Source organism: Oncorhynchus kisutch, linkage group LG14, assembly GCF_002021735.2.
Source record: "Oncorhynchus kisutch isolate 150728-3 linkage group LG14, Okis_V2, whole genome shotgun sequence".
NCBI lineage: Eukaryota > Metazoa > Chordata > Actinopteri > Salmoniformes > Salmonidae > Oncorhynchus > Oncorhynchus kisutch.
Genome location: NC_034187.2, coordinates 9,846,028 through 9,861,393, shown reverse-complemented (window position 1 = coordinate 9,861,393; position 15,366 = coordinate 9,846,028). Strand labels below are relative to the sequence as shown.

At 44.7% G+C, this 15,366-nt stretch overlaps 1 protein-coding gene across 1 annotated transcript in view; it reads left to right on the top strand.

Moving 5' to 3' along the window:
• The first annotated feature begins 5,225 nt into the window (after positions 1–5,225).
• The window catches only part of LOC109885477 (forkhead box protein N3-like), a 122,285-nt gene continuing 112,144 nt past the window's right edge, over positions 5,226–15,366 (top strand). Inside the window, exons 1-2 of the mRNA XM_031787767.1 lie at positions 5,226–5,447; positions 13,653–14,299. Of these exons, the coding sequence (XP_031643627.1) occupies positions 13,679–14,299 (621 nt within the window). The 5' untranslated portion in view covers positions 5,226–5,447; positions 13,653–13,678. The remainder of the gene's footprint in view (positions 5,448–13,652; positions 14,300–15,366) is intronic.

Sequence of the window (15,366 nt, the reverse complement as noted above, 5' to 3'; positions counted from 1 at the left end):
TTACTTCGGAACCCCTCAACTGAAGCTAGCCAGCTAACCAGCGGGTATGCTAGCGGTCTTCAGCTAACCGGTCATCAGCTAACCTGTAGTTCGGAAAGCTCTCGCCTGTTCGTACAACGCGACTCTAACCAGAGCATAACGGACCTATTTATTTTTCATCCCCGGATTCATCCCCGGATTCCCACCGCAAACGGAACATCTTTCAGCTGGATTTTTCAGCAACTAGCTATCTAGCTAAACCGCAACCCCGGATTACTCCTGGCTAGCGTTTCCACCCACTTAGCTTGAAGCTAGCCCGGCCGTAGCACCTGTGCTACCACCGTAGCATACTCCTGAGCTACAATACCCGGGCCCACGACCGGTCTACCGATGTCATCGCATGAAGAGGAATAAACAGACTCACCCCATCGCGACGTCCCCCAAAGGCTAACTCTCTACCCCTCGCTATCTCCCTGCTTGCTAATTCGGCCTGCTAACTGCTAGCTTGTCCAGCTCCGGTCCGCTAACTGCTACCTTGTCTAGCCCCGGGCCTACAAACTGTTAGCTTGTTAGCACAGGCCTGCTAACCGCCTGAATCGCCGTGTCCCAAACGCTCACCGGACCCATATTTACTTTCTTTCTCTTTTGACTTTTAATTTGTTTATACCTTCCGGAAACCTACCTCACCCAATGTGATACGGAATCGCTATTATTTTTTTATTTTTAGAACACACTCAAGAACCTCCAGAAGCTAACCAGCTAACTAGCTACAAGCTATTTAGTCATTGTTAGTTTTTCTTTACCTGGATAACACTCGCCAGTCCAGCTTCCCTGCCCCATCCACCGCTGCCCCCTGGACACTGATCTCTTGGCTACATAGCTGATGCACGCTGGACTGTCCATTAATCACGGTACTCCATTCTGCTTGTTTGTTTTATCTGTTGGCCCCGTTGCCTAGTCTACGCCATTTTACCTGCTGTTGTTGTGCTAGCTGATTAGCTGTTGTCTCACCTACTGTTTTAGCTAGCTTTCCCAATTCAACACCTGTGATTACTGTATGCCTCGTTGTATGTCTCTCTCAAATGTCAATATGCCTTGTATACTGTTGTTCAGGTTAGTTATCATTGTTTTAGTTCACAATGGAGCCCCTAGTTCCACTCTTCATGCCCCTGATAACTCCTTTGTCCCACCTCCCACACATGCGGTGACCTCACCCATTACTACCAGCATGTCCAGAGATACAACCTCTCTCATCATCACCCAGTGCCTGGGCTTACCTCCGCTGAACCCTCACCCCACCATACCCCTGTCTGCGCATTATGCCCTGAATATATTCTACCATGCCCAGAAACCTGCTCCTCTTATTCTCTGTCCCCAACGCTCTAGGCGACCAGTTTTGATAGCCTTTAGCCGCACCCTCATACTACTCCTTCTCTGTTCCGCGGGTGATGTGGAGGTAAACCCAGGCCCTGCATGTCCCCAGGCACCCTCTTTTGTTGACTTCTGTGATCGAAAAAGCCTTGGTTTCATGCATGTCAACATCAGAAGCCTCCTCCCTAAGTTTGTTTTACTCACTGCTTTAGCACACTCTGCTAACCCTGATGTCCTTGCTGTGTCTGAATCCTGGCTCAGGAAGGCCACCAAAAATTCAGAGATTTCCATACCCAACTATAACATCTTCCGTCAAGATAGAACTGCCAAAGGGGGAGGAGTTGCAGTTTACTGCAGTTTACTGCAGAGATAGCCTGCAAAGTAATGTCAAACGACCACCCCTCATCACTGTCAAACGCTCCCTAAAACACTTCTGTGAGCAGGCCTTTCTAATCGACCTGGCCCGGGTATCCTGGAAGGACATTGACCTCATCCCGTCAGTTGAGGATGCCTGGTCATTCTTTAAAAGTAACTTCCTCACCATTTTAGATAAGCATGCTCCGTTCAAAAAATGCAGAACTAAGAACAGATACAGCCCTTGGTTCACCCCAGACCTGACTGCCCTCGACCAGCACAAAAACATCCTGTGGCGGACTGCAATAGCATCGAATACTCCCCGTGATATGCAACTGTTTAGGGAAGTCCGGAACCAATACACGCAGTCAGTCAGGAAAGCTAAGGCCAGCTTCTTCAGGCAGAAGTTTGCATCCTGTAGCTCCAACTCCAAAAAGTTCTGGGACACCGTGAAGTCCATGGAGAACAAGAGCACCTCCTCCCAGCTGCCCACTGCACTGAGGCTAGGTAACACGGTCACCACTGATAAATCAATGATTATCGAAAACTTCTCAACGGCTGGCCATGCCTTCCGCCTGGCTACTTCAACCTCGGCCAACAGCTCCGCCCCCCCCGCAGCTCCTCGCCCAAGCCTCTCCAGGTTCTCCTTTAACCAAATCCAGATAGCAGATGTTCTGAAAGAGCTGCAAAACCTGGACCCGTACAAATCAGCTGGGCTTGACAATCTGGACCCTCTATTTCTGAAACTATCTGCCACCATTGTCGCACCCCCTATTACCAGCCTATTCAACCTCTCTTTCATATCGTCTGAGATCCCCAAGGATTGGAAAGCTGCCGCAGTCATCCCCCTCTTCAAAGGGGGAGACACCCTGGACCCAAACTGTTACAGACCTATATCCATCCTGCCCTGCCTATCTAAGGTCTTCGAAAGCCAAGTCAACAAACAGGTCACTGACCATCTCGAATCCCACCGTACCTTCTCCGCTGTGCAATCTGGTTTCCGGGCCGGTCATGGGTGCACATCAGCCACACTCAAGATACTCAACGATATCATAACCGCCATCGATAAAAGACAGTACTGTGCAGCCGTCTTCATCGACCTTGCCAAGGCTTTCGGCTCTGTCAATCACCATATTCTTATCGGCAGACTCAGGAGCCTCGGTTTTTCGGATGACTGCCTTGCCTGGTTCACCAATTACTTTGCAGACAGAGTTCAGTGCGTCAAATCGGAGGGCATGCTGTCTGGTCCTCTGGCAATCTCTATGGGGGTGCCACAGGGTTCAATTCTCGGGCCGACTCTTTTCTCTGTGTATATCAATGATGTTGCTCTTGCTGCGGGCGATTCCCTGATCCACCTCTACGCAGACGACACCATTCTATATACTTTCGGCCCGTCTTTGGACGCTGTGCTATCTAACCTCCAAACAAGCTTCAATGCCATACAACACTCCTTCCGTGGCCTCCAACTGCTCTTAAACGCTAGTAAAACCAAATGCATGCTTTTCAACCGGTCGCTGCCTGCACCCGCATGCCCGACTAGCATCACCACCCTGGATGGTTCCGACCTAGAATATGTGGACGTCTATAAGTACCTAGGTGTCTGGCTAGACTGCAAACTCTCCTTCCAGACTCATATCAAACATCTCCAATTGAAAATCAAATCAAGAGTCGGCTTTCTATTCCGCAACAAAGCCTCCTTCACTCACGCCGCCAAGCTTACCCTAGTTAAACTGACTATCCTACCGATCCTCGACTTCGGCGATGTCATCTACAAAATGGCTTCCAACACTCTACTCAGCAAACTGGATGCAGTCTATCACAGGCCATCCGTTTTGTCACTAAAGCACCTCATACCACCCACCACTGCGACTTGTATGCTCTAGTCGGCTGGCCCTCGCTACATATTCGTCGCCAGACCCACTGGCTCCAGGTCATCTACAAGTCCATGCTAGGTAAAGCTCCGCCTTATCTCAGCTCACTGCTCACGATGGCAACACCCATCCGTAGCACGCGCTCCAGCAGGTGTATCTCACTGATCATCCCTAAAGCCAACACCTCATTTGGCCGCCTTTCGTTCCAGTACTCTGCTGCCTGTGACTGGAACGAATTGCAAAAATCGCTGAAGTTGGAGACTTTTATCTCCCTCACCAACTTCAAACATCAGCTATCTGAGCAGCTAACCGATCGCTGCAGCTGTACATAGTCTATTGGTAAATAGCCCACCCTTTTTCACCTACCTCATCCCCATACTGTTTTTATTTATTTACTTTTCTGCTCTTTTGCACACCAATATCTCTACCTGTACATGACCATCTGATCATTCATCACTCCAGTGTTAATCTGCAAAATTGTAATTATTCGCCTACCTCCTCATGCCTTTTGCACACATTGTATATAGACTCCCCCTTTGTTTTCTACTGTGTTATTGACTTGTTAATTGTTTACTCCATGTGTAACTCTTTGTTGTCTGCTCACACTGCTATGCTTTATCTTGGCCAGGTCGCAGTTGCAAATGAGAACTTGTTCTCAACTAGCCTACCTGGTTAAATAAAGGTGTTCTCAACTAGCCTACCTGGTTAAATAAAGGTGTTCTCAACTAGCCTACCTGGTTAAATAAAGGTGGAATAAATAAAAAATAAAAATACGATTAGTTGATGAGGAATGTTCTAATGACGTCCTGCCTTGTTTATTTTTTATTTGTATGTAACCTTTATTTAACTAGGAAAGTCAGTTAAGAACAAAGTATTTTACCAAAAGGCAAAAGACCTCCTGCGGGGACGGGGGCTGGGAATAATTAATGAAAATATAGGACAAAACACACATGACAAGAGAGACACCACAACAATACATAAAGAGAGACCTAAGACAAACAACATAGCAAGGCAGCAACACACAACAACACAACATGGTAGCAGAACAACATGACAACCTTCAGTTCAGGAGGTTAAAGGCCAAATCGACCTTAAGTCAGCTGGGCCTGAGCTGAACAGAAACAGTAAACCTATATAAGTGCATGGTGGGATGAATGGGGGAAATGTCAGTATTTATTTGCCTACTGTTGTAAACTCTGCCTTAATTTAAGTCAGTTTTAGACTGATTGAAAGTGCTAACTATAATGACTGATGTATAGTTACATGAGGTGTTTTCTGTGGCAAAAAAAAAAACTACTGAAAGGTTCAATCTCCATTAGCAAAAAAAGAGTTAATTTAAATGATCCATGGCTTGACAGCGATATACTAACTCCAGTTACACGGTCTCCGCATCCACTTCTCTACAAAACAAATGTTGATGTCTTTGGACAGCTGCTATTTGGGCCCTGAAACACACCCTAGATTATTATGTTTAACTCTTTACTTTTGGGCTCAACACCACCACCACGCTATGTGTGTGTATGTGTGTGTGTGTCAGCCGCCAGCTTTGGGCCGAGGTCATGTGCACTTCTCATTTGCTGACGAGAGAGTCCGTTTTACCCTCCTCTCTCACATTCGCTCTCTCTCTCTCACACACATTCTGCATCGGGGACGAGGAAGAGCTCAAATAACCGGAGTCCTGGAAATGCGCCGATGAGGACTATGATTTATGACCGCACTTGGTTCGCTTTCCCCGGGCTATCTCTCTATAAACCTCGGTGTTTAATTAGGGCTGAGGAATACAATGGAATATTTTAAAGGAATTAACGCAGGAGTGGTTGTTCCAAATACGTCTTCTATTTGTACCTCCTGATTCAAAGGCTAGATCGTCAGGTAAGGAGAGAAAACAGAGTTCGGAATCCTCGTCGGGAATACCTGACAATCGAGTAGATGAGTTAATCTTTTACTGATCAATAGGCTATAACATTATATCCATATCGCTTTACTTGTGCTTGAAGCCATGACATGTGACACACCAATCACAGTCGTAAGCTACATTTGACAAAATACCGAAAATCGAATATACTTTTATTTAAAAACGAATATGATTTTACTATTTACAGTTTATTATTATTACAGTTTATTAATATATAGTAGGCTATGCTATAAAGTGGTAATATGTATAGGTTAGGTTGCAGACATTAGCCTAGGCTAAAGCGTCGGCTACATAGTTTATCGTTTCCCAAAGTTTTTGTTAATCTGTTATTTTGTAACGTTACCATTCCTGTTCGGAACGGTGCTTTGAGCATCTGTTATTCATGCACGGGGGCGCAGTAGGCTATAGTCGCGGCTACCACGGTTGGCATTTTACTTTTAACTTAGGATATCTGCAGTCAAAGTTTACATTCATAGTTAAATGCATGCAGTAGCATAGTCCTGGTAATATAGCCTTGCTTACACGAGATATGAATTGAATGGACTGGCAAAATATTTTATTCTGTAAGCTTGTCATGTTTGGCTACCGGTTGTCTTTCCCACAGTTTCCTACATACTGTATCTGCAACCAGCAGCCTATTATACTCTAATACTGAACTAGCACGACGGAACGATGAAGCAGAGTCCTGTATTTAGATGGATACAATTGTTGTGAACTAAGCTATTACATCAATGATCAGGGGCCCTCCGAGTGGCGCGGCGGTGTAAGGTTAGAGCTGTCACTTCTTTTAATTTATCTGGGCAAGTCACTTAATAAGAACAAATGGTTATTTGCAATGACAGCCTAACCCGGGCCAATTGTGCGCTGCCCTATGGGACTCCGAATCACGGCCGGATGTGACGCAGCTTGGATTCAAACCAGACACTGCAGTGACACCTCTTGCTCCGAGATGCGCGACTCAGGAGCTCACTACATTCCCTGGTTTGATTCCAGGCTGTATCACAACAAGTCGAGTCTCATAGGGTGGTGCACAATTGGCCCAGTGTCATCCAGGTTAGGGTTTGGCCGGGGTAGACTCATTGTAAATAACAATTTGTTCTTAAGTGGTGCACAATTGGCCCAGTGTCATCCAGGTTAGGGTTTGGCCGGGGTAGACTCATTGTAAATAACAATTTGTTCTTAACTGACTTGCCAGGTTAAATAAAGGTTCATGCTCATGGTCCTATTGGCAGTTTAGCAGAAAGGTGATGTATACTTCCATTTTTATTGGAGAGTCTTTGGGAAAGGGTTCCCGCAGGTATGTGATGGACTGACAGGTAGCCCCTTTCTGCAGTTAAATGACCTAGTGGCCTCATGGGTTGAATGTTATTCATATTTTTCATAATTTCATAATGAATCAACTGTTTTTTTTAGACTGCAAATCCAGTGTTTCAATGCAAAATGGTTTTGTTATATTTCAGTCTTCGTTGATGTAGATTCAGTGTAATATTGGGATGCAAACTCAAAATGGGAATATATTTCAACTCTATATCTGACATGATACAGGGACCTTCTTTTTTTTTAAAGCCCATAACCTTGTGTGTGAGGCTTATACTTTTGTTTCATAGTAGATTTGTTTAAGACTACCAAGAAACGTTCCGTGTCTGGGATTTAGCCCACTACAGTAAAAGGGCAGACAACAACACAAAGCTCTAGCAGCCCAAAGGTCTTGAGTTCAAATCTCATCATGGACAATTTTAGCTAATTAGTCACTTTTCAACTGCTTACTACTTTTGCTACTTCTGCAATTACTTAGCATGTTAGCTAACCCTAACCCTTTTTGCTAATCTTTCCCCTAACCCTTTAATCTAACTCCTAAACTTAACCCAAACCCCTAGCCTCGCTCACAATAGTTCGCTAGCTAACATTAGCCACCTAGCTCGAATTCGTTACATATCATATGTTTAACAAAATCGTACCATATTGTACTTTTTGCAAATTCGTAACATATTGTACGTTTTGCAAATTCATAACATTGTGTACTTTTTGCAAATTCATAACATATAATTATATTTATTGAGCTATTTTGGGAATGTTCCACTCCACTTGCAATAGGCTACAGCTCCAATCTATGAGAATGCTACTTGAAGAAGGCCATTGAAATTGTAGTGTATGCCTAGCCTATCTGTTTATCACATTGGACATTCTCCTCCAGAAAAGAGTCAACATTTCCTCTTAAACTAATAACTAGTTCAACACAGCAAATGCATGTTGAGGTGGTGTTCAACATTCTTTAAGAAAATGTACAGTGATGTCCTCCTGAGGGGCGCAGCTGTCTAAGGCGCTTGGGGTGTCACTACAGCCTCGGGTTTCGATCCCAGGCTGTGTTACAGCCGGCTGGGACTGGGAAACCCATGAGGGTGTGCGCAGTTGTCCGTGTTAGGGGAGGGTTTGGCCGGCCAGGATTTCCTCGTCCCATCACACTCTAGTGACCCCTTGTGGCAGGCCAGGCACCTGCGAGCTGATCTCATTGCCAGCTGGATGGTGTTTCCTCCGACACATTGGTGTGGCAGGCTTCTGGGTTAAGCTAACATTGTGTCAAGAAGCAGTGCAACTTGACAGGGTCATGTTTAGGGGGATGCATGGCTCTCAACCTTCGTCAAGTCCATAAAGGAGTTGCGGCTATGGGACAAGACTGTTACTACCAATTGGGGTGAAAAAAGTAAAATCAATGTCAAGGGGAAGCGGTATTTTTTTTTATTTTTAATTTTTTTTTCACCTTTATTTAACCAGGTAGGCAAGTTGAGAACACCTTTATTTAACCAGGTAGGCAAGTTGAGAACACCTTTATTTAACCAGGTAGGCAAGTTGAGAACAAGTTCTCATTTACAATTGCGACCTGACCAAGATAAAGCAAAGCAGTTCGACAGATACAACGACACAGAGTTACACATGGAGTAAAACAAACATACAGTCAATAATGCAGTATAAACAAGTCTATATACAATGTGAGCAAATGAGGTGAGATAAGGGAGGTAAAGGCAAAAAAGGCCATGGTGGCAAAGTAAATACAATATAGCAAGTAAAACACTGGAATGGTAGATTTGCAATGGAAGAATGTGCAAAGTAGAAATAAAAATAATGGGGTGCAAAGGAGCAAAATAAATAAATAAATAAAATACAGTAGGGAAAGAGGTAGTTGTTTGGGCTAAATTATAGGTGGGCTATGTACAGGTGCAGTAATCTGTGAGCTGCTCTGACAGTTGGTGCTTAAAGCTAGTGAGGGAGATAAGTGTTTCCAGTTTCAGAGATTTTTGTAGTTCGTTCCAGTCATTGGCAGCAGAGAACTGGAAGGAGAGGCGGCCAAAGAAATAATTGGTTTTGGGGGTGACTAGAGAGATATACCTGCTGGAGCGCGTGCTACAGGTGGGAGATGCTATGGTGACCAGCGAGCTGAGATAAGGGGGGACTTTACCTAGCAGGGTCTTGTAGATGACCTGGAGCCAGTGGGTTTTGCGACGAGTATGAAGCGAGGGCCAACCAACGAGAGCGTACAGGTCGCAATGGTGGGTAGAATATGGGGCTTTGGTGATAAAACGGATTGCACTGTGATAGACTGCATCCAATTTGTTGAGTAGGGTATTGGAGGCTATTTTGTAAATGACATCGCCAAAGTCGAGGATTGGTAGGATGGTCAGTTTTACAAGGGTATGTTTGGCAGCATGAGTGAAGGATGCTTTGTTGCGAAATAGGAAGCCAATTCTAGATTTAACTTTGTTTGGAGATGTTTGATATGGGTCTGGAAGGAGAGTTTACAGTCTAACCAGACACCTAAGTATTTATAGTTGTCCACGTATTCTAAGTCAGAGCCGTCCAGAGTAGTGATGTTGGACAGGCGGGTAGGTGCAGGTAGCGATCGGTTGAAGAGCATGCATTTAGTTTTACTTGTATTTAAGAGCAATTGGAGGCCACGGAAGGAGAGTTGTATGGCATTGAAGCTTGCCGTTTCAACCATAGCCCAGCCGGAACACGAGTACTTCTCTCATATACTTTTGGGAAGAAACCTGCTTGCGCCCATTTTTTATTAAAGGGAGCACGGGGTCCAATCTGCGTGTTTACCATGTGACATGTTTACCATGGCGTGTTATACCATGGCGTGTTTACCATGGCGTGTAAACTGTAAAACCGGTGTCATCCACCTCCACTGGAGCATCGGTAGTCTGATAACGGGGGAGTGAGGGGGGTTTTCAGAGACTGCTTTGGTAAAACAAATCCCCTGATAGTGGCGGATTAAACCATATAAACATGATTGTTACCTCAATTAGATACGCAGGGGTGAGAAAGAGAGTGAGAGAGAGAGACAGGGAGAGAGAGAGAGACAGGGAGAGAGAGAGAGAGAGTGAGGAAGGTAGAGAAGGAGTGAAAGAGAGATATTGAGGGAGAGAGAGGAGAGGGATAGATAAGAAATAAGTAGACAACAGCCTGGTTATCTGAAGGTTAGGGCTACAACGAACTGGTTATTTGAAGGTTAGGGCTACAACGGCCTGGTTATCTGAAGGTTAGGGCTACAACGAACTGGTTATTTGAAGGTTAGGGCTACAACGGCCTGGTTATCTGAAGGTTAGGGCTACAACGAACTGGTTATTTGAAGGTTAGGGCTACAACGGCCTGGTTATCTGATGGTTAGGGCTACAACGACCTGGTTATATGAAGGTTAGGGCTACAACGGCCTGGTTATCTGATGGTTAGGGCTACAACGACCTGGTTATCTGATGGTTAGGGCTACAACGGCCTGGTTATATGAAGGTTAGGGCTACAACGGCCTGGTTATATGAAGGTTAGGGCTACAACGGCCTGGTTATATGAAGGTTAGGGCTACAACGGCCTGGTTATTTCATAGAGTCAGATGGGTTATTCATCACAAAAACATTTGATATTGCCAATTATTTTAATGATTATTTCATGTAAAGGTAAAGTGGGCAAACTTAGGCAGGGAATGTCAACAACAAACAGTAAGCCATCATATTCATGCATTAAAAACAAATATCAAAATAAAAGTATTGTAAGTTAGAAGTTAGTGTGGGAGAGGTGGAAAAGTTATTGTTATCGATCAATAATTTCAAACCTCCTGGCATTGACAACTTAGATGGAAAGCTACTGAGGATGGTAGCTGACTCTATAGCCACTCATATCTATCATATATTTAATCTGAGTTTAGAGTAAAGGGTTTTTCCTCAGCCTGGAGGGAATACAAAGTCTTTCCGCGACCCAAGAATGGTAAAGCAGAGCCCTTACTGGTTCTAACAGCCGACCTATCAGCTTGCTGCCAGCGCTTAGCACTGTTGTAAAAAAAAGTGTTTGACCAAATACAATGCTACTGTATTTCTCTGTCAACAAATGAATAACATACTTTATTTATTTAGTATTGTATTAGGATCACTAAATACTCTTCCTAGGCTCCCAAACAGAAAAACAAAACACAACAAATAACACTACATAAAACAATACGTAATACAATGCCAAATACAATACAAAATGTATTAAAATGTCTGTGTCTCTTCACAGTCCCCGTCATACCATAAGGTGTTCTTTTACCATTTAAAAAAATACATCTGATTATATTGCTAGTTTGAGTTACCTGGGGTGGCGGAGAGTTCCATTTAGTCATGGCTCTATTTCATTCTTTAGAGTGTAAGATGTTGGAGGGGGTGTTAAGGTGACACACATAATTGTTTTAAGATGCTCATACTATGGATCATTTAGCTATTTCATTTAGAATTGATTTTTGCCTTTACTACTAAAGCCCATAGAAATGCATTGAATAACATATACACAATGTCAAAAAAAGACATAACAAATATATAAGAAACATGGTTTAGAAGTGTCTATCCTAAATCTAGGAGATATACTATATATATCCAGAGTTTTTTTTTTTACATCTTATTTTCTTTACAAATATTTAACCCCTTTTTTGGGGTAGGCACAAAACTAACTTCATTCTTCCATTCATTTAAAAAAAAACATACTTACCACTTACCTTCAGGCAAGTCGTGGGAATCTCCCCTTTTCACAGTGGTGTCCCATTAGTTTTGTAGGTCAAACCGACGTTTACGTGAGAAGACTGACTTTAAAGATTTCTCATGGTCTGACAAACACCTCTCTAGCTCTGCCATCTTTCAATGCAGATGTGAAAATGCAACACTGGTGAATGGATCCAATGCAAACGAAAATATCTCTAGTTTAGACTGACTGATTCTGATGGGGATTGTTTTGTTATGGAACTTAGATTGACGCACCGGTGCATCAATCAAACTCTAGGGTGTTAATACTGTGCATTTGAAAAATAAAGGAGAGCCGCACATTCTAGGAGCTCAGATGCAATAATTGAATAATCTGTTTTTTTATTTTATTTAACCAGGCAAGTCAGTTAAGATCAAATTCTTATTTTCAATGACGGCCTGGGAACAGTGGGTTAACTGCCTGTTCAGGGGCAGAACGACAGATTTGTACCTTGTCAGCTCGGGGATTTGAACTTGCAACCTTTCCAGATACTAGTCCAACACTCTAACCACTAGGCTACCCTGCCACACCTTTATCAGGGGGTATGGTGACAAACAGTGCAGGTCACTAGTTTATATCGTGTCAAAGGACACAGATGTCTGTAATCATGGCCGGGTGTGGCCTGATATCATTGGTTAATTCTCAGATATAAGAAGAACATACCAAAACATGAATAGCATACGATCATAGATACAATTTGGCTACAAACACTTACAATGAACAGCAAAATCACAATAATCACAAGAATGGCTTCAGATCAAAGTCTACGTTGAGACTGAAGGGAGCAAGGGTCTTCAAATTAAAGATCCAGGCAGCCTCTCGTTTTAACAATAAGTTGTCAATAAATTGTCCCACTCCCAGGGAGGGTGACTAGTTCGTTGCCGATATAACGTAGGGACGAAATCAAGTGGTTTGCTTCCAAAAAGTGGGCTGTAACTGGGTAAGTCGAGTTTTTGCACCTAACGGTGCTACGATGCGATTCGTACTTTTATTTTCCGTTTTGTTTTACCCACATAATTACCACAAGGACAAGTTATAAGATAAATAACTGCCTTAGTGGAGCACGTGATAACACCCTTGATTGGGATCTGTTTCCCTGTTTGAGGGTGTTTGAAGGATCTACATTTATAAGTGCCATTGCATTGAGCACAGCCGTTACACTTGTAGTCTCCATCCAGTAGGGGCGCAAATAGACGTTGTGCAGGGATATCTTGGGGTGGCAAATCAGAGTTATTAAATTACTGCATCTGAGCTCCAAGAGTGTGTGGCTCTCCTTAGCCAGCACCTCGCCTAAATAGGTGTGCGTTTCTTTCACCTCTAGATTAATACTGAGTGTTCGAACTGTGTTCCAACTGCTTGAACAGACATTTCAGTGCCTTTAAACAATCATTACCTCAATCATTACCTCGCACAAAGACCAATAGTGATGCAGTAAATTGACATGCACCCTCTGTGTACTGCAATACGGCTCCTCTGTTCTGTGTACATCTAACTGCAATACGGCTCCTCTGTTCTAGACTGACTACAATTTTCCTTTGTCCTTCTTTGCCTCACATGACCACACAACTGGGCAGGAGTCCAGGTGTGACAAAACTAGGGCCTGTAGGACCTGCCTGGTTGATTTAGATGTCAAGAAAGCAGAGCAACACCTCATCATGGGAGAGACCTCTTCCCATTTTAGAAACCATTGAGTCAATACAGTATGTTTTGACCATGACAGCTTGCTATCTAGGGTTACACCCAGCAATTTAGTCTCCTCATCTTGCTCAGTCGCCACATTATTCAGTAATAGATCTAGATGAGGTTTAGGGTTGAGTGAGTGATTTGTCCCAAAAACAATGCTTTTATCTTTTGAGTGGGAGTGTGTGTGTGTGTGTGTGTGTGTGTGTGTGTGTGTAACGTTATGTCCTCCAGCTGTCATGATGGAATCGCAAGGACAATGTTTATAACAGTAGTAACACAAGGTATTATAATAACATATTATTATACATTTCAAGGCCCACCCTCTCTCTCTCCCTCCCTCTTTCTCCTGACTGTCCAACACTAGCATCTCTATCTCTATCTCTCTATCTGTCTCCATTGACTAACTGTCTAACACTAATCCCCCTCTATCTGACTTCCAGGAGTCTAGGTGGTGGTGGTGGTGTCCATGGGACCCGTCATGCCTCCCAGTAAGAAGCCTGAGGCGTCGGGCATCAGCGTGGCCAGCGCCAGCCTCTCCCACCTCTACCAGGCCAGCTCGCTGCAGGAGGCAGAGGACCTCGACCTGGCCTTCCCCGCCCCCTTGGCCCTCCCCTTGGCACCCCTCACCGACGGAGCCGCCAAGCCTGAGAAAGGCACCTCCACCCCAGGTATGGAGGACGAGGAGTTGACCAACCTCAACTGGCTCCATGAGAGCAAGAACCTGCTCAACAGCTTCGGAGACCCTGTCCTGCGCAGCGTCAGCCCCGTGGGGGGCGAAGGGGGTGTGGCCGGTAACCCCGGCGACGGGGATCACGACAACATGCCGCCATCGCCGATAGCGGGCGGGGACCTGCCGTACGACGCCGATCGGAACCCCAACTGTAAGCCTCCCTATTCCTTCAGCTGCCTGATCTTCATGGCCATTGAGGACGCTCCGTCCAAGAGGCTGCCGGTGAAGGAGATATACACCTGGATCCTAGAACAATTCTCCTACTTTGCCAATGCTCCCACAGGCTGGAAGAACTCTGTCAGGCACAACCTGTCCCTCAATAAGTGCTTCAAGAAGGTTGACAAGGACAGGAGCCAGGTAAGAAGGAGGAGGAGAAGTAGGAGGAACACAGACGGACATACTGAACACATTCACATGATTTATACACACACACACACACACACACACACACACACACACACACACACACACACACACACACACACACACACACACACACACGGACAAACACTTGCCACAGTAAAGTACAGATAGGGCTCTATTTTAAGATGGCGTTAAGGCAACGCTAGTGTCAAACGCCCTAATGCCAGGTTCAGCAATTCACCTGTCTTATATCAGCTCGCTTGCGCGCAGATGGGAAGGGTGGAAATATTTGAGATGTGTCCTTAAAAACATGGTTCCAAAGTGTTAATTTCAGGCAACGCTGATAAGGATATTTAAGACCAACCAAAAGCTGGTTTTAACAGTAATGCAGTAGGTTATGTCATGGAATTTGACAGCAGAAACACAGCCTAACCAGCTGTGACACACACTGCCTATATGCGCATGAAACAAGAATAGCATAGTGTGCTTTTGGTGCATGTATACTTCGTATTTAGAAACATTAAAAACTCATTTGGATTTTTAAAATTAAAAACCAGGCTAGGCCTGGTAATTATCTATCTGTGCACGGCACCTTCAGGGTGATTATCAACTGGGCACGACACCTTCAGGGTGATTATCAACTGGGCACGGCACCTTCAGGGTGATTATCAACTGGGCACGGCACCTTCAGGGTGATTATCAACTGGCCGTGGCACCTTCAGGGTGATTATCAACTGGGCGTGGCACCTTCAGGGTGATTATCAACTGGGCATGGCACCTTCAGGGTGATTATCAACTGGGCGTGGCACCTTCAGGGTGATTATCAACTGGGCATGGCACCTTCAGGGTGATTATCAACTGGGCGTGGCACCTTCAGGGTGATTATCGACTGGGCGTGGCACCTTCAGGGTGATTATCAACAGGGCGTGGCACCTTCAGGGTGATTTTCAACTGGGCGTGGCACCTTCAGGGTGATTATCAACTGGGTGAGGCACCTTCAGGGTGATTATCAACTGGGCGTGGCACCTTCAGGGTGATTATCAACTGGGCGTGGCACCTTC